The sequence below is a fragment of the Poecilia reticulata genome, chromosome 14 (genome assembly GCF_904066995.2).
Source record: "Poecilia reticulata chromosome 14, P_reticulata-male-v2, whole genome shotgun sequence".
NCBI lineage: Eukaryota > Metazoa > Chordata > Actinopteri > Cyprinodontiformes > Poeciliidae > Poecilia > Poecilia reticulata.
In genome coordinates, this window is record NC_088843.1 from 7224801 (window position 1) to 7244492 (window position 19692).

General features: G+C 39.0%; 1 protein-coding gene across 2 annotated transcripts in view; it reads left to right on the forward strand.

Annotated features, from left to right (window-relative positions):
- tiam1a (TIAM Rac1 associated GEF 1a) overlaps positions 1-19692 on the forward strand; it is a 61475-nt gene that overhangs the window by 18454 nt on the left and 23329 nt on the right. For both annotated transcript variants that reach the window (XM_008427225.3, XM_081615448.1), the window contains 13 exons: positions 1662-2311; positions 3604-3890; positions 4794-5060; positions 5176-5410; positions 6344-6516; positions 7574-7798; positions 8996-9181; positions 12495-12641; positions 12843-12917; positions 15832-16002; positions 16663-16767; positions 18227-18308; positions 18524-18610. In XM_008427225.3, the coding sequence (XP_008425447.2) occupies positions 1669-2311; positions 3604-3890; positions 4794-5060; positions 5176-5410; positions 6344-6516; positions 7574-7798; positions 8996-9181; positions 12495-12641; positions 12843-12917; positions 15832-16002; positions 16663-16767; positions 18227-18308; positions 18524-18610 (2683 nt within the window). In that variant the 5' untranslated portion in view covers positions 1662-1668. The remainder of the gene's footprint in view (positions 1-1661; positions 2312-3603; positions 3891-4793; positions 5061-5175; positions 5411-6343; positions 6517-7573; positions 7799-8995; positions 9182-12494; positions 12642-12842; positions 12918-15831; positions 16003-16662; positions 16768-18226; positions 18309-18523; positions 18611-19692) is intronic.

The following is a 19692-nucleotide window of genomic DNA, read 5'->3' on the forward strand; positions in this document are numbered from 1 at the left end:
GACTTTCCAGCTCACTTCTGGGCGTACTTGATCTCCAGTCTTGTTTGAATGACAGTTAAAGTATGCAAAGCACGACAACAGCTCATGGTGTTTAAATTTAAGCTATTAAGCGGGTCATGAAATTGCCCTTGCTGAATGCTGTTTTTATGTACAATCACCATGAACACAACTATTTTGGGTTTGTCATATATACTCTTTACAAGAAATTAAGAAAGAACTTGACATACTATATTACCATGATTGTAAAATTAAAAAAAGAAATCAACATTTTCCTGCCAAAGGTCTTATCCTCAGTTTTGTTTGCTCAGTTTTTGAACATTAGAAGGATCTGGCATGCTAGTTCTGTAGTGATGTCAATGAATTTGTTTAAAGCCAAAAAAAAAAAAAAAAAACATTAGATAGAGCAAGCACAGGCACATCTCATGTTTGACTTTTCCTCCCAGTAAAGGAGTTTAGATTATCACAGTAGCACATTTATACACATGATAAAGATGGAGCTCTTGAAGATCATGTTTAAACTCTTGAATGTGTCTAATTTTATTTTTAAAGCCCATAAATAAAATATGTCCACCAATAAAATCACAGAGGCTAAAACGGTAAATAAAGAGAGGCTTTAAAGCAAAGCAGAGATAAAAAAAAAATAATAGAAAAACACCCATGAGATGATCGATATAAAAACATTGCTACTGGCAGTAAAAACTTCAGGCAAATGTCAGACTAAATAGATAGATCTGTGACTGTTTTTTTTTTTTAAATAATACAGGGAATCAAACTCATGCAGTTGTGGCAATAGGTTATTCAACAGCTTTGTTGTCCCAGCCTGAAAGGCTTGATTCCAAGTTGTCAGCCTTTGGCAGAAAACAATGTTTGTATTATGAGAATGGAGAGAGTGAGAAACAAAATGTTTAGTTTAAAGATTAGATAGATTTACTGGTTCCTGACACTTAACTGCTTGCCATGTGCACACAGATATTTTGTTTGAATTCAAGTACACTTTGCTAATTCCAAAAGAAATATTGTAGGAACTCATACGAATTTCTTTAAAACGTTGTTAAGGCTAGTGATGGTTATGGACGGGAAGGAAGGAGCTCGTCTAGCGATCAGAATCTAAAACAGAGCTTTTATCATTTTGCTTGTTGTTGACAACAGCATTCTGAAATATTTGTGAATGTTTAAATGAGGCTTTGCATGTTGCTCCAATCTATTTCAAGCAATTGTTTCTGTTTTACTGAAAGATAAAGAGATAATCACACAACTAGTCTTTTATCTCATTTAAGTAGTCATTCAAGCAAAGGTTTTAAAAGGTGCATAAATCTATTATCAATTAGCTATTACAGAGAGACTCATGTCAGTAAAGAACCAATCCAACTGCTTTAAGTGTCTTCACAAAACAATACCGGTGGCCAATGGCCATCAAAACATCACTACATACATTTCAGAACGTTTTTCCAGTGTTTACCCTGACTGGACAAAAGTCTCAAATCAAGTCAAGTCAATATAACTTCAAGATCTGAGCTGGCCTCCTACCTCTGTTTTCAAAACAAAGCTGGAAGGGCTGTACTTAAATGTGGTTTTTTCCTAGGCTTTATTCAGGCTACATCAGAAGAGAGTTAAGAGAGTTAAGGCTTTGTCTTACGGTGGTTTTTCTCCTTTCTGTCCAGTTAAATCATGGGAAACGTGGAGAGTCAGAACGGAGACAGCAGTGTGTACGGAAATGAAGCGGTACACCTTTCTCGTAAACAAACATCCCGCTCGCTCCGCCTCACCAACAAGAAGTCGGTCACTCGCCGGCAAAGGCTCTCTTCGACTGCGAAGCAGGAGTACAGAAACTCAGAGACCTCCACTCGCTCTTCCAGCACACCAAGTATCCCACAGTCCTTAGCCGAGAGTGGACTGGAACTTTTCAATGGCACGGATGAGCTGGGAGAGTTTGGCGTCAACCCTCACTGGACACAACGCATCTCAATGACAATGAGGCCGGACTCCTATCAACATGAGGAGGAGCCCGTGGCCACGCCAACTCCTGAGACCTCAGAGGCAGACACTATTGCTCAGGATGGAGAAGAGGACTCTATGGGGGAGGGAGATGTTCCTGGGGAAGAAAGATACCTCCAAAGAATGACTGAAGGTCCCAGAGATGGAGGAACTTTTAAAAAGAAGCGATCCAAGTCAGCAGACATGTGGAGAGAAGACAGCCTGGAGTTCTCTATGTCCGACCTGAGCCAGGAAAATCTTACCAGCACAGAAGACATAATCGACGGAGGAGAGGAAGAAGAGGAGGAGCAGTTCACACGTCTCAGAGGGAGTGCAGGTAAGGACAAAAAAAAAAAAAGACATGGACATAAAAGACTGTTTTTTGCATGTATTCTGTCACTGTCCAGTCCTGTTTCCTTCCATATTAACACCAAATGTTATGCTTTCATTTTCAACCTCCATGTTCTCATTTGTAGGTAATATTTGGTTAGGAATGCATATATTTTACCAGAATTAATCATAAAAGTAGAAGATGCAAGCAGAAGAGATTGATTGCCTTCAGAATGCAGGCAATGAGAGAGGAAGGATGTGAGAAAATCATAGGCACTGGCTGAGAGGGAAAAATGATTTGAGATACTGTGCTGATTAAAGGTCCGTTGCTATCCATCACTTGCAGCAGTTCAGTTAATCACAGGTTTGTTAGTTTAACTGGAGCTCTGCAGGAGCTCAAGCAGTCCAACGTGACATCAGGCAGTGGCTGTTAACTTAACTGATGAAGGCTTAAAGGGCTCCCATAAGTGGTCAGATGGCTCAGCATAATGTATAGGCTTCGCGCATTCACACAAACACACCCGCGCACACACACACACACACACTTTGGCAGTCATGATTCACAAGACACAAGCTTGCAATGCTGAAGTCAAATACAGGAATGGACACTGAAAGTGCAGAGCCTTGCAAAATAGTTCACACCCTCTGGACTTTTCACATTTTGTCTGGTTGCAACAATAACCTTCTTCATCTGTGTATGTTAAAGATGAGCTAAACACATCTGTGTTTGGAGGTTTGATGAAAAACATTAATGAACAAATTACATTATGAAGGCCAACGGACACACCAGACGGACCAACTGTGCATACAGGTCAAAAACTTTTCTTACACTGTGATTGATCAAACAATCACAGTAATAGTCAAACGACTTGTTTAAGACTTAATTCCATTTAAGAAATTAAAACTCTTTAAATATCTCAACCTACCTATTAATTAACAAATAATAATTAACATGACTTGCAACTTTAATGCCTTTTGTGAGACTCGGGTGGAAAGACTCTGTTATCCTTTTCCTTCTACCTCAAAAATGTGCAATAATTTGCATTGGTCTGAAATATCCCTGCCAAAATTTGTGGCTTTTCCAGAATATATATATATATATATATATATATATATATATATATATATATATATATATATATATATATATATATATATATATATATATATAAGCAAAAAAGTACAAGAGGTATGAACATTTTTGCAGCTGCCAGAAATTTGAATGCCCATAAAACTCAACTTGTCCACTCACACACACGTAGATTACAAACCTGGAATAAACACCTGCTTATTTCATAGGCGCCACTGAAAGAGCTTCTTCCCTGGACCATCTGTGCAGCCAGCAGAGTCCAGGCCTCCGGGGTCAGAGGAATCGTTACATTAAAAACCACAGAGAAGTCAAATGCAATGGAGACACCGAAGCAGAGGATGGGTTGATGTCTCCAACTGAAGAGGACGGCAGCGGCTATGGAGCATTCACCCTCCCCTGTCGCCGATCTCACTGTCTGTCTGAGGGGTTGTCAGGGCCGGGGATCCCCTCCGCGCCTTGCCCCGCCTTCCAGGGACGTCGTGCACATACTACTCAGGTTTGATCCTGTTTCTTAAGTCTCCTTTCCTGTTTTTTTTTGTCTTTCTCTTCAGTCCATTTTATTTTTTCTCTTCAGAAATGAACTCAGATTGACTTTGTGTATCAGTGTTTCTCAGGAAGTTCAGAGGGTCAGAACCACAGTCAGTTTAATACGTATCCTCGTGAAGACAACCAGACATTTCCTGCCGTTTTATGTAAACACTCTGCATGTGTCTTTTTTTGTTTCTGGAAGAGTATCCTAATGCTTTTGCACATATATTCGCCAGATAAACAGACATTTTAGCTCTATTTACAGAACTTTATTATCTGCAGCTGAACAAATCAAAGATTTAGAGACGTCATGATATGTGCCTTTGATGTAAAAATAAGCCATCAGAAGGGGAAATACTGAAATAGTCAACCATGCAATGTGTTCAGCTGATTTTCAGAAACTGAAGTGGTTATTTTAAATTGTCTGGCAGAGCAGAAGGTTGTTGGATGTAAACAGAGCAAAACATTGCAAATAAAAGAAAAAAAATACAAAACAGACTCCAGATTATCTGTATTAAGATATTTTTAAATGTGAAAATCAGATGTAATTTAAAAATTAAATCTATGGAACGTGACCGTCGATGCATGGATTTCTATGCATTGAAAACCTCCAGAGGTGTGATGTAATCAAGTGTCTTGCAGCGTGCACGGTTTGTACTCAGAAAAGTAACATCTAATAATTCATGCATGGTTTCAACTGTCAGGTTGCCTTATGAAAACTTGAATTATGTATTCACCATCAAATTAGTTATTCAGGTCACTGAAAGTGCAGTTTTATTCAGTGGTTTGTATTCGGATGGTTCAAACGGACATGCATCAATAATCCCAAAGCAAATAAGTTCTGGGTTCGCCTTGTGTTTCTGTTGGACAGGACATCTCGGGTGCTATGGGAGATGGAAGTGAGTACGGCGACAGCGGCATCGACGGCGTTGCCACAGAGACGGACGCAGACGGCGAGCTGATCTCCCGGCGGTGTAAAGCCATGTCGGCCTCGTTCTCTCTCTACTCGGCTGCAGAGAGCAACATCTTTAATGGCAGTGACAGTGGGAGCAGCAGCGCGGGCGGAGGAGACGGAAGAGCCGCTGTGGGATGCAGAGGAGGAGTGTATGAGAATTTCCGGAAGGAGTTAGAAAGTCAGGTCTGGGTTAGCTGGTTGTGTTTTATTTTCATTTATTATTTTTTTATTTACACGCCTTTTTAATTTAATAATCTTGTTTTATCTCTAATCTCTTTGTCTTTCAATCATTCATCAGACGACGAATCAGGGCAGAGATTTCCCTGAGGAGGCCAGTTCGGCTGTAAGTGATGAGCAGAGCAGCGGCACTCTCAGCAGCGCCTACCCGTCTGACACGCTGACTGGCTGCGCACAGGGCACCGTCAGGAAAGCTGGAGCTTTAGCTGTGAAGAACTTCCTGGTTCACAAGAAAAACATGAAGGTGGAGCTCGCAACGAAGCGCAAGTGGAAACAGTACTGGGTGTCTCTAAAAGGTACAATGTTATAGCATTTTTTGTTTTCATTAAAATAGAAGAAAGATTTGAACAAAAATGATGTCACACAATGCTCCTCTTCAGCCGTGATTCTATATATTATACAGTACAAAACTTAACCACATTGCATTGTATATCATCTGATGTAAAAGTGTGACTCTGCATAGGCATTATATCAACATCATTAGACTTTTTATTTTTTTACTTTACCATGGACTTTGTTTTAAAGAGTATCAACGGTTTGTGGTTTGATTTTCTTAAAGCCTCCTGTTTGAGCATCATCAGTCATTTTCAGACCTTTTTTGGCATTCTCGCAAATGCTAAAGAAGTTAACCGAATCCCAAAGCAGCTCTAAAAAAATTCCCAATGGGCCTGTTTCTTTGGGTGTAACATTCACTTAAGTGCGTTCTGCTTCTTAAAGCCTTGTTTCTTTGTGCTTATGGTGAAAAACATTGTTATATGAAGAAAACCTTGCAGCCATAACGTCAGACTTGAAAAAGCATCTTAACATGACCCTGATTCGTTTAATCTTCCACACTCTCTCTCCTGTTAGAATGTAATCACATCAGACTAAACTCAGCCGATGCCCTTGTTTGTCACCCTTACTGTTTTCTCACTCACAGAGCTCTCTGTGGCTGCGCATTAGCTCTGCTCAGCCTCATCACAATTTAATTTTACGGCAGGATCTGTGTCTAATCCAATCCGGTCCTTTTAAAATTCATAAGATACAGAATCTGCAGCCGCATTCCTGCCTGCATCCTATGTTTATTTCAATTTTCTAAAATAAGCAAATGTGGCTTATCTCCCCGACCTTGGGTTAAAAGTTCATATCAATGAGTAAACAGTACTTTGGTTTAAAGAAATGCAGTTTGTTTGTGGGCTTATCGCAATGTTTTCCTTTCCTCCCTCGTTTTTTTCTTCTTGTTCTTCAAGGTTGCAGCCTCTTCCTGTATGAATCAGATGGTCGCTCGGTAATTGACCATAACAACATCGCTAAACATGCCTTGTGGGTGGAGAACAGCATTGTGCAGGCCGTGCCCGAACATCCCAAGAAAGACTATGTCTTCTGCCTTAGCAACTCAATGGGGGATGCATTTTTATTCCAGGTGAGAAAATCCATTAAAAAGAACAACTTCCAAGTGACATTTTGCTTTCTAAGGGATTATCAATATAATTGTCCAGAGAAAACACGACAAATTTAAAAATCAGAAGGAGCGCAGATGGATAGCCATGAAATATTAGATTTCCTCTGGGGATGTGTAGGTTATGTGTCTGACACTTGAATACGTGACCTTTAGCTATGTATGGAGAAATGACAGTCCTGTGTCCATGTGTTTGTTTTATGTCTGACATGTTTAAAGGCCACACTGTCACCGTGTGACAGTGATCCACAGCAGTGACTATTGCAAATATTGAAATGTGTCTATTTATATTCATGAAATTTCCTCATAGAGACCATAAGCAATTGGGGAAAGATTATTTAAATGGCGATAAGATTAAATTGATAACGTTGTCCGTTAAACCAATTTTGTAACTTGAACATTAATTCGTATAGCTGTCTGTTGCATGCTTCAATGCATTCCATAAATCATTTGTGAAAATTTTGGAGATGTGGTTATACATAACATTTTAACAACAAGCCGTGAGGAAATGTAAGCACAGAAGAGCTGAGTGTCAATTCAATAGTTAATGAAAAGTCATTCGTTATGTTTGCCTTAGTCTTACAAGTGTTGGATAATTTAAAGGCCACTGAAAAAGTAAGCAGTCGTTATAAAATTCTCCAGCTCACATTTTGCTTCATAAAGTGGGCATTTTTATGGTGACGTATGGTGAAATGTGCTGACGTGACATTATGGAGGCATTGAGGCATGGAAATTTCACAAAGTGGCACAGGAAATTAGGTCTGCACATAATTTGTCAAATGATTGCTTGTAGCAAAATGTTAGAAAAAAAAATTCCGACTTGTTTCTCTAAAAAGACTTATTTTGTTTCAGAAAAGGCCATTTTAAAAGTATCTAATCACTTGAACAAACAATGCAAACCCAACTTTGATTTTGTTTTATTTCATACCTTCATTAGTTTGACTTTTTTATTTTTTTTGCTCTAAAATATGCCATCTGGCCTTAAAGCTATAAATCTATCAATACCACTATTTCTTAACAGACATCAGGCCAAACTGAACTGGAGAACTGGATCACGGCGATTCACTCTGCGTGTGCTGCAGCTCTTGCCCGGCAGCATCACAGGGAGGACACCGTCAGGCTGCTCCGAACCGAGATCCGCAAACTGGAGCAGAAGATCGACATGGACGAGAAAATGAAAAAGATGGGAGATATGCAGCTTTCCGCTGTCACTGACGCAAAGAAGAGGAAGACCATACTGGAGCAGGTGCAGAACAGAGAATTGTGATAATCTATAACGGAAATCTGGCAGATCAACCGGATGCAAAGACTTATCTTATCTTTAAAAGGGCATTTCCGCCGTCTCTCTCAATACAGCAAAACTGGCATAACTCGTCCTGGTTCTGCTGACTTTGCATACATGTTACATGAATGCCTGAGATATCATGTGTTAGGAAAGTAATCTTATTTTAATCTGTGAAAGCACATTCTTCAACGTTTAGTATCTCACTGAGTATGACACTAAATCACCTTCTCTGTAGAGTGTCAATCAAAAAAAATCTTCTTTAGAACCATGTGGAACCACAGATGTTTTGATATATATATATATCTATATATATATATATATATATGTGCCTGTGGCATCATTCAAAATCTCCAGGACATGCTGAAACACATGGTAAACATACCTTAATGCTTCGGTGCTTAATAGATTTTTTTTCATTTTCACTCAAACAAATCCTTCTTTTCATTCCATGCAGGTGTGGAGGCGCGGTTAAATTATACACAGAATGCTTTAATGTAAAACTGATTAAAACGACTTTCTGAGATTTTAGCCAGCTGAAAGGATGACGTTTTACATAAAAAGCAAACAAAAAAAACAAAAAAATTCTATTTAACGGAAGTGTTTGACTCTCCTCCATAAAGCGATGTTAATAGTTAACCAGGGGAGTCAACTGCACCTGATTTGTTTTAAGGGCAACATTTGGAAAAGCTTGCATTGTATAACCGGTTTTATGAAAGTAGTAATGCGGATGGAAATCTGTGTAAAATTAAAAGGTATCGTAGATAGTGTTTATATATCAAGCCAAACAAACAGACGATGGCAAAAACTAATGCAAATGAAGCCCTGCTAGTGTTGTGTTCATGTTCCACCTCCCACGGCCCACCCTGCGATGCTCTGCACATTTCACTGCAGGTCGGCAACTGGTGGGGGCTGTGCTGGTGAGTAATACCTCGCTGCAGGGGCTTCAGCACTCCCACATAACTCCCCTCCCACAATGACCAAGTGACTATGTAACACCAGGCAAGCCTTCAGGCTTGTTCAAGGCTTTTTATAAAAAAATTAGTTAGTGGTCAAATTTGAAATAAATTAGTGTAATAACATGGAGGTTTGCTTACGATGCATAATTACCTTTCTCGGACGCACGCGGTTGTTTAAACTCCAAACTTTTCTGTTTGTCAGATTTTTTTGTGGGAGCAGAACTTGGAGCGGTTCCACATAGACCTCTTCCGCTGTCGCTGCTACCTGGCCAGCCTACAAGGTGGCGAGCCTCCAAATCCCAAACGCCTCCTGGGTTTTGCTTCACGTCCCACCAAAATGGCCATGGGTCGCCTTGGCATCTTCTCTGTGTCTTCCTTCCATGCACTGGTAGGGCAAAAAATGATCGTGCACACAAACACACACTCTCCCATATAATATCCATGTCTGGTGAACCATTTCTAGGTTTTTCCTCTCCTGGCTGTTCAGAAATGTTCTTCCTTGAGCAAATTAGAGCTCCTGAACATATTGCACATGTCCTTACATGTTTAAGTAGGTATTTTGTTTGAGGCTTCAAACAGTCAACCCTCAACAGGAGCTCAGCTTGGAGAGAGCGGGTGTGTTTGTGTTGTGTTTGTGTTGTGTTTTGTCACAAATGCCTGCCTGAAAAAAAGACATTTCTGCTTCATTTACCAAGACAAAAAGCTGGAACAACAGGCATCTCCAGCCTTTTGTCTTGGCATTTTAGCAAAAGTTAATAAATATTTTTGCAGTTATGAAAATGATACAAAAATATTTTTGATTGCGTATGTCAAGGGTCTACAACTCCAGTCCTCTTTTGTCAGCTACTTGAAACTTTTAGATGTGTCTCTGCTTCAACACAGCTGAGTCAAATAATGAGGTCATCAGCTGGACTCTGGAGAACTTGACCTCATACCGAAGAGGTAATTCAGCCATTTCATTCATTCAGCCATTTCATTCAGGTCTGTTGGACAAGGGACACATCTAAAAGCTGCGGGACATCAGCCCTAGAAGACTGGAGTTGAAGACCTCTGGTGTAAATTTATTTTATTGCACATTGGGACCTTGACTTCATCTATTGGCCAAATTAAAACCAGTACACAACCTTCAATGTTAGAACCACAAACTTCAATGTATCTTGTTGGAATTTGGTGGAAGAGACAAACATGTAGTGGTGCACAGTTGGTAGTGGAAGACAAAATGTATTTAGTTTTAATACAAATACCAATTTGAAAAGTGTGCGATTTGTTTGTATTTGTTGAAATGTGAAATGTCTATTTTCTTTCTAGCACTTAAAATATTCTACTTTTGTAGAAAGCTGAATAGTTTTTCGTCATCCACTTGTTTGCTGTTTTCCCTGGAGTGTAGCGTAATGGAAATTGAAAACAAATTGACTTTTCAGATTTTTATTTGCAAAAATTTTTTGAAACATATGTTGATGTTGATTTGACCCACAATTTCAGAGTAGGCACAGGCGGTGCATGAAGTTAAATAAAACATATAAACAAAAACTTACTATAAACAATGGAGATCACAGGAAGTGAAAGCAGAAACAAACAGGGACCAGGTTGCACGAAGAATGGAAGAGTAGGAACCAGGAGAAGTGTTTGGATATTGGGAGAATGAGGGGCTGAAACGGGCGGATTAACTGACAGGTTGCAGATGTGAGGGGAGAAAATAGAAGGTAGACTGAGAGAAAAAGAGAAAATGGCACAAGGGAGTTAGGAGCAAACACAAACAGGGGAACTGGGAAATAAACTCTTACCCAGACAAAAAACCAAGCACAAATAAATAATAAAAATAATCTAGCTAAAATAACTAACGACAGACTGAACTAAAGTGGAACAGAAACAAGGCCAATCTGATCAAAACAAAGAATAACTAAGGCAAGCACAGACCACAAATAATGAAAAATACAAAACAACCCAAGAACCTGAAAGTAAACTTTTCCTCCCGTTGTGCAATTTTTAAAAATCGTCCCGTCCAATAAAAATCACAACAACATGAAATGACGTCTCTGGTTGTTGACAGCTTTAAGTTATGACACAACCCAGGTCATTACCTCTGTGCTATGTTTGGTATTTGAACTTCTTCAAGAATTGCCAGAATGAGACACCATCTTAGAAGAGACGACCTACACCAGCGTCAGCAAAACCGAAAGGGAAAGGAGATTAAATGTATCGTCCTGTCGTAATACAACATGTTAAGGGTTTAGTTTACTCAACAGAATCTTTACTAGACAGAATCTTAGATTATGACTTTTTATTAAAATGATCTTAAAATGCCAACCAGACCAAGACTTTGTGTTTTAACCTCACCTGTGCTGTCTTTTTAATCAGCAGCAAAGTTGTTATGGAACTTGTATAGGACGATGTTATCTGTTGGAGTTCAAACTAATCCTCTTAAAATCAGTTAGGGGAAATGAAAAAGATATAAAAAAAAAGATGCTGACACAGCTTTCAAATTCCTCAGAACTTAATCTGATTAGACGTCTGTAAAATGTGGCGGAATAAAAAAGTCAATCTAAGAAGGCCAAGCTAGAAACTAACATTCTCATGCCTCTCATGATGCGTCACACAACACCAGATGCTTAGCTGGCATGTGCAGGAACTACATAGTTGTGGAAGGATGATTCTGATAGAGTGTCGTATGATGAAATTATGTTTCAAGTAGCATCACGCTCTGCTGAGATGTCTTGATGGGAAGAGAGATGCAAAAATATATCTTTCTACACACACAAACACGGACAGCTGCTGTATTTTTATTTTTATCTATTTTTTGGGATTTGCGGATCGATATAAACTCTGTTAGTGAGGATCTATCCCTGAGGCACTTTCCCACAAACAGGCTTAACACTTTCTGCTCCCATCTCTTTTTGGTTTACAGCCTCTCTCATCTTTTAGCTTGTGTCCACTCTCCTCTTGCTCCCTTTCTTCTTTCGCACAATTGTGCGTATTTCTCCTACCTCATGATATCTGTTTGTCTCCCGTATTACACATTAGATACATAGTTGCTCACTATAAAAAAAAAACCTGCCAAACAGATCATTCTTTAAAACAAAGCATATATGTAAAAACTTAACATAATATGCATTAATCTGCAGCTTTTCCTTTATTTCACCTTTTACTTCCATTCTTTTTTTATGCTGAAACAATCTCTTCCATACAGCCGAAGCGTTAGAAGGTTTGATCTATTAGCTTTAAGCTGTGCATGTCACGAGCGGTGATTAGACAGAACACTGACACAGCTTACAGTAGGCACAGTGTGTACACACACACACGCACACACACTCATGCTCTGGTGAAACATAGTGAGTATGAGCTGCTCAGTGTTCAGGACTTGAGTGTGAATTAACCCAGAAATGCCAGGAGCTTTTTGTCTCTGTTCTTGTAGTGGGTCACTGACCAGAACTAGACGGTTATTTCTGATACTGCATTTCTGTTACATAAAAAGCTTTTGATAATGGCTGCATTATACCTTGTTAATGCAATTATTGGTAGGGGTATTCTATTCAGTATTATTTGTCTCAAATGTGAGTTCTATGATGAATAGATATTATAGATGTTATTGATATTACCCAAATCATGACTTGATGTGGGTGTGGCTGTATTTTAACGTTAATCTTCTAACTTACAAAGTTTTAAGTCTCAAATATCCATTCTTGCGTCTATACTTTTTACAGGTGTCAGCCCGAACTGAAGGCAGCATCAGGAAGCGAAATCAGGCTGTGCAGCGAACCTTCAGTAAACGGCGCAGCCGCTTCTCCTCCCTCTGGGGTCTGGACACCGCCTCCAGAAGAAAGACCAAAGGACATCCCTCAGCTCAACAGGTCTCGATACATTTCACCTTCTGACTGAAGAATACATTAAAATTAATTTATGTCTCATTATCTTCATCAATAATAGTAAGAATGAATACTTTTCTGAAAGCCTTAAGATGAATGTGGTAACTCTGTGAATATTTAAAGTTTATAAAATCTCTATGGCTTTGTGTGCATTTGGACTCTAATCTATTTTTCTTTTTCTTATAGGTGTTTCAAAATGGGACGGATCCTGTAAGAAAACCGTTGGAGCTCATGTTTGAAGACTCAGCCAGCGAGATATCTGTAAGAATAAACTTATATAAATTGTTATCTAAACTAATCTAATCCAAAAAAGTTGAATTGGAAAACATTTTATTAAAAACAAAAAAAAACCACTGGGAATTGAATTGTGAAGCAAACTAGTAAAATTCAGCGAATCTAGATGCTCTCTGAAGACTCTAATTAAAAAACAGAACCTTTGAAAAATCATGAATGCTTTTGAAAGGAGTAGATGTGGTTAAACAATCTTATATCTAGAAAAGCTTAAGTTTACTTTGAGTTTAAAACATTGAGGACTTTCAGGTACAATTTGGGAAATGTTGGCATTTTATCAGAGCGACTCCTATTAGACTGGGTGCATTTAAAGCTAGCTAACTCTAAATTAAATAATTTCATGATGTTACAATGTTGCATAAAGTAGGTCACGACTTGTCTCGGTTTCTTTGTAGTTCTCCACCATGCTGTAACTAAAGTGATATGAAAAAAAAAGCCACATCAGACAATGTTTACATCTATACAGTAATAATCTTCACAAGGCTAAGCACAAAGAAGCAGGTCTTGTTTTGCTGTGGGCTAATTACTCATCATTGTTTGCCTTTCTTATCCGCATCCTGTGATCTATGAGAAAGATCACTGGGGCATCTGATGGATCTTTGTGCTTGTATAATAGGATAGGGGCTTCTTAAGACCCCGAAGCCAGCAGCATAGTTGGGTTTTCCACCTCCTTTGGTTTTGGTGGATGCTCTAGCTCTTTATGTGATGCTTTATCTGGGGGAGGCACAAAACCCCTGCACCCTTTTGCACCAGTGAGCATTCGTTTGAGGTCATTCTCAAGCTATTGCTTTAACATTTATAGACATCCACTTCTCCCCCTCGATGTGGAGTAAGTGGACAAATTTGCAGGCTTATGAAAGTTTAAAATTAGCAGTCTCTCTTCCCACACACTCGGATAATTCTGGAGCTTACAGAGCCTTGAAAAATGATCAGCGCATCTCGAACTTTTCAAAATTTATCGTATGCTTAATGGATTTATTTATGACAATATGAATCCGTTAAAAACATGACTAAAAATTAAAAACGTTCAAGTGGAATGAATACTTTTTCAGGGCACTATACTTGTGGTGCATAAGATTCTTCTGCAGGTTATTCTCCAGCTTCAGAAGAAGAATTGACAAATAACTTTTTTTCTGTCATCGACAATCTTCCATTACTTTTGTAGTTTTATTAGATATCAAAACAAAAACCCACATCAGTCTTGACGGATATCCATCTCTTTACTCAGTTGCTTCAGGCAATTTCAGCCAAATCAGAATCCCATTAACCATCCACTAGAGACATCTCTCTCTGCTGATCCCAGTGAGAGAAACCCGATCTGATATTTGCGGATCATTACCTCAAATTATGCAGACATTAGCTACCAAAGTGCCAGGCAGTTTCGCACCATCTGTTCTCACCTGTGTTGTTCTGTACTGCCCACAATTTACAGATAGTTGAACATCCCAGCAAACATTTTAACAAAGAAATCATCATAGATCTCATTTGGATGTTTCTGTGATTATTCATCACTGATAAGTAAATGTGTAGTTTTTTGTTTTTTTTACATGAACTAGGAAGGAAAGAGTCCAATTAGGCAGAGGTTGTGCAAGGACAAGTACGCCAGCTCCATATTTCATGAGAAGCGATAAAAAACAGCCGAAAGTGTGGGAGAGGAAAAGACAGGCCTCTGTCTGAACCTCGCAGACGGAAGAAAAACTGGGGCAATAAACCACTCTTGCTGTGAGGGCCCCCTGCAGCAGGAGGAGAGATCAATTTCCTTCCACCCACGCCCCACCTCAGCTGGCAATGGGTGGGGGGAGTGGGATGACCGTAAAGAAATGCACAAGAGGCAGCATGCCCCGACTTTTACTGATACACAGCAAGAGACCTCACATTACCAGTGAAGATTTTTCACCTCTGACAGGCTGGCCCCTATTATAAGACTATATTTATTCTGGGGAGACCGATTGTTAACATAAGAGGAAAGTAGATGGAGGAGGATTTTTAATATGCCTGCTGGAAATTCTTCTTCCCCCCCAGCAGAGGAATCTTAGATAGACCAGGAGGGAAGCCAGATGGTGCTGAGCAGCCTGGGAGTTCAAGGAAGTTGGGGGAGGTACTGGTCACGGGCCCCCCAGCCTGTTTTTTGTCTGGGAAAAAAAAGTGTCTCTTTTTTTTTTTGGGCTACATGTATTTTTTTTGCACACATCTTCGTGTAGTTCTGTCTTTCAAAACAAACCAAACATGCACATGCAGATACATACTTAATTGTAGACTAAAGGACCGGGTTTTGTTAACTGTAGGGAGATTATTTGGCAAGAACGAGGGCGGCACAGAAGAGAGCGGGTGGAGAGCCGCACAGATCGGGGAAAGGGCACCAGAAGGAGAGGCACTGATCGATGGCAGGGTGGGCGGGATTGAAGAATTGAAGGAAAAATGTGGATGCCGTTACTTGATAGGCAGAGCTAGGTTACAAACAAAGTGAGGGCAAACAGGAGGGATAAAAGGAGAGAGGCCGACATGATGGTCAGATTGTTCACTCGGATCCAACTGATGGACCTACAGATTACAGAATGCAGTCTTTGTACAGATTCATGTTGTAAAAAATGTAAATTAACTCCCACATACAGAAAACAGCATACATCTCAAGGAAAATCTAGAATGTTTTTCAGAAGAAGCGAATTAAACAAAATCTTCAAATCATTTTATGTTCACCTTGTCATCTAGAATTTTTTTACAATTTATTTTAGTTTACCTAATAAGTAAAATCTACATGGGTTTTTCCCTACATGCATTTAATGTCGTGTCTTATTACTTGCCTTCACTCTTATATTTTGTTAGATTTTGTTCTATGCAGTAGCTGATTATACAAGTACAGAGCATGTCTATGTTCCATTTTCAGAAAAAAACTGAAGACTCCATGAAAACTGTTCCTCAGCAAAGCGTTGACAGTGATATTTGGGTTCCCGATTATCTGAAGCCCTCCTGGGTTTGTCTGCCAAACAATCAGCCAGTCCTGGCCATCGTTCAGCCTGGGGAGACAACATTGGATGTCCTGAGCAGCGTCTGTAAGGTAGGCCACTGTTCAGACCATTCTTATGGCTTAACAACTTTTACATGAGATCCAACAGTATGTGTTAGAGAGAACAGAGTGTATGTAACAGTGTTGGCCCTCCCCCTCCTGTTGCTGCTGCCAGCTGGGCGAAGGAATGCTAGACTTTCTCCTGACTCACAAGAAAAAAATTGGTCATTGGAGATAAAATAATTTTTTTGTATTTGAGAAGAATTTATTTTTGTTTGTTCTAAGAAACTAAATTGTGTTTAATATTATTGTACATATTTCTAGTTACTGCAGATGCACAAAATCTGCAAAAAAACTTTCTAAAGCCTAAAGTATCAAGATAATTTTCTGAATTCCGCGATGCCGTTGTAAATGTGTCAAATACAGTTGATGATGTGAAGATTAATGTTAACAGGTTGATGTACTTTTTTGTGCAGAAACAAAAGGCAGAAATCATGATAGTCGTTCTTGTAAACAGTGTCTATTTGCATTCAGAAAAAGATTTAATTACTAAATAAATTTGCTACGTGTTTTTACTGACAAATTATCAAACACGTCTGTCTTCCATTGGAAGGTCAACTTGACATGACACGACAAAACAAATACACATCAAATATATGGAGCTACCTTGGAGCAATTGCACACATTTCTTTCCTATCTCGTTACTCCCAGACCCATCAGATCGAGCCCTCTGGTCACTACCTGCGTGTCAAGGTGTGGATCGACAACCAGTTGCTTTATTATGTTCCAAAACCTGAGGAGGAGATATCTGATTTGGTAAGAGGCTGCACTTTAAGGCACTGTGATTTGTGGAATCTGAATTAGGGTGATGTAAGCAATTAATCAGCCAAATTGTAATGTTATTGCAGATTTCATGTAATGTTGTGCTTCAAAGGATTGGGGCCCTACATAACTGTTCTGAAAACAACATAACTAACTGATAAAGCATGTTAAAAAAACACATGTTGAAATGGTAAATATGCACCAAAAGATAATATTACAGATATACTGTAGGCAGAAGTGTTTTGGAGGACCTACTATTCAGTTTTGATTCCATAACTGCAAGAAAACAGACATTTTTTTTAACATGATATAGCATAAATGAAAACATGCTATATCATATGTAGCGCTTTTATCTAGGCTGGCTGTCGCCCTCCTATACAGTTCTGCTCGATTCTCATTTTCATTCTGGGATTTCTCCCATTAAGCTCAATTTCTCTGGTTGAATTTTAACAGGACCTTCAATTTTCCATAAGCTTCATTGCAGTCTTCAAAGGTGAAGAGCATAATTGTAAATATTATTTGGTGTTAGTTTTAGTACTGACCTTGGAATATTTTAACAAAACAGTTCAGAAAATCAGAGTAAGTGAAAAAAACTAGCCAACTGTAAGAGTCAGTTTGAGTTATCAGTGGGTTTAGTTATTTTTTTTATTACACTATGAGATGAAGCAGCCACCCATCTGAACTGTAGATCCATTTCATTATAAATTCATTTTTACTATTTTTGCCGCCCATATGGAGGCAAACCTGTGCATTTTTTATGAAACCACATTGCTGACTCGATGTGCAATGCATGCAAAATTCCGAAGACAGCATAGAGACATTTTGCAATACCTTATAAATTATGCAACAATATTCAAAGTGTATTGTGAGGACTATGGATAAAAACCCATTTGTATTTATGTGTGTCTCTGCTTGGAGTTATTCTTATACACAATCCGTATTGCTAGAAATAAGCCTCACCTCATTATTCAGCCAGAGTAAACCCCCCAAATAAATTCTCTTTGTGATGATGTTTTGCAGGTGACATGCTGAACCCTCTCTCAAAGCACACTCTCTCCATAACTGGGTTTTTTTTCCTCAAGAGCCTTTTTATCTTCCTGCTTTGATCAGTGACTCGTTTCGCCCTCTTTCATCCTCCATCTGTGATATTACATTGTTATTTCTCCTCGGTGAAGGCTATTACACACAACACAGACGTCTGTCTCTGCTGTTGCTTCATACACACAGCTGTGTCTCTGCTCTCAGGTCAAAACCTCATCCTACACTCACTCATTTTAAAGTCTTAACCCAGATTCTGACCCCATAACCTTCACATGCACTTGCTCTGCAGAATAATGCATGGAGCAGTTCATTCTTTATTAAGAGCAACAGTCTGACCTTATCCATCTTACAGCGATGGTATTTTTTCCCATTTTCTCCAATGAAATGTGCATTTATTTGTATGTGTTGGCAGATCTACAAAGAAATTGAGATTTGCCCCAGAGCTTCCAAGGTGATCTGTTTTGACAAAGCAGAGTCCAGCGCCATTGGATACGGTACGGCGTTCGACACACTGAGAAGCTGTATCAAATTGATTCCTTAATGGGCTTTATTGAGTCGTGCTCTGATAATTACTGAAAGAGGGCGACTTAGAGAAAGCACGTTTGGTCATAAGTGGACCTAATTGGTTCATATTTAAATCGCTGCAGTGATCTTTTTTAAAGATATATTCATGGATGACAATCACACTCTTAAAAACACATTTCCACAGGTTTCACTGTGGCAGTTACAAAAGAGGATGAGGTACAGCGGCTTCATGTCATTGAAGTGAAACCAGGAGGCCTGGCTTCAGCTAAAGGTAAATATATATTTTTAATTTTCTTAAAGCAAACCTGCAGTAAGGACTACATTACTTTTAATGTCTGGTAGATATTTGACCTCTCATTGCAGAATTAGTTAACTTTAAAAATAATATATGTTGGATGTGTGGCATAGACAACCCAATTTTCAATAGGGTTGGTACAGAGGTTGTGATGATGAAAGTCAAAGAGAGTACAGATTATTTAAAACATGATATTGATTACAATATTATCAGTTTCCTAAAATCATGCAGCTCTAAAATATATTGAATCAGAATATCAATATGAGTAATCCTGATATTTTAATAGCTTCCTTGATGGTAATGCCTGATACTAAAGGGACCAAGATGCTAACACTCACAGAAAAAGATGGACATATTATGATGTTGAAAAAAATAAGAATAGCAATAAATTTATAGGTTAAATATAACCCGTCATTACTATGATAAATGACAATAATATCATTATAGCATATTTTCTAAATATAATGAAGCCTTTATGCTTTTATTGATTTCTTAGACAACAGGTATGAGCTATCTAGGTGAAAATGATGAACCAATTTTAAAAATTAAGATTATCCGGGGTCGCGACCCGACCCCGGATAAGCGGAAGAAAATGGATGGATGGATGGATGGATGGATGGATGGATGGATGGATGGATGGATGGATGGATGGATGGATGGATGGATGGATGGATGGATGGATGGATGGATGGATGGATGGATGGATGGATGGATGGATGGATGGATGGATGGATGGAAGAGAAAAAATGCTCAAGAGTCTTGAACAGCTTCAGTGAGTCTGTAGACGTATTTCAGCCGTGATGAAACAGAAGATTAATAAAAGAAGAGCTTCTGTGCGCTCGTCAGAAAGTCTAAAAAGACATGACTCATGTGCCCTACATTCTGTGTTTGTCTGATGATTTATACTTTTTTCCTTAAGGCGGGATGTGCCTAAACTTAAGATACTTAAGATAATAAGATTCAAGGCTCTATTTTGTTTGTCTACCTTGGGAAGGTGGATTTCAAGATCACCTCCTCTGTCCCCCACTCACAGGTGCTCTATCTTTTAAGCGAGGCAG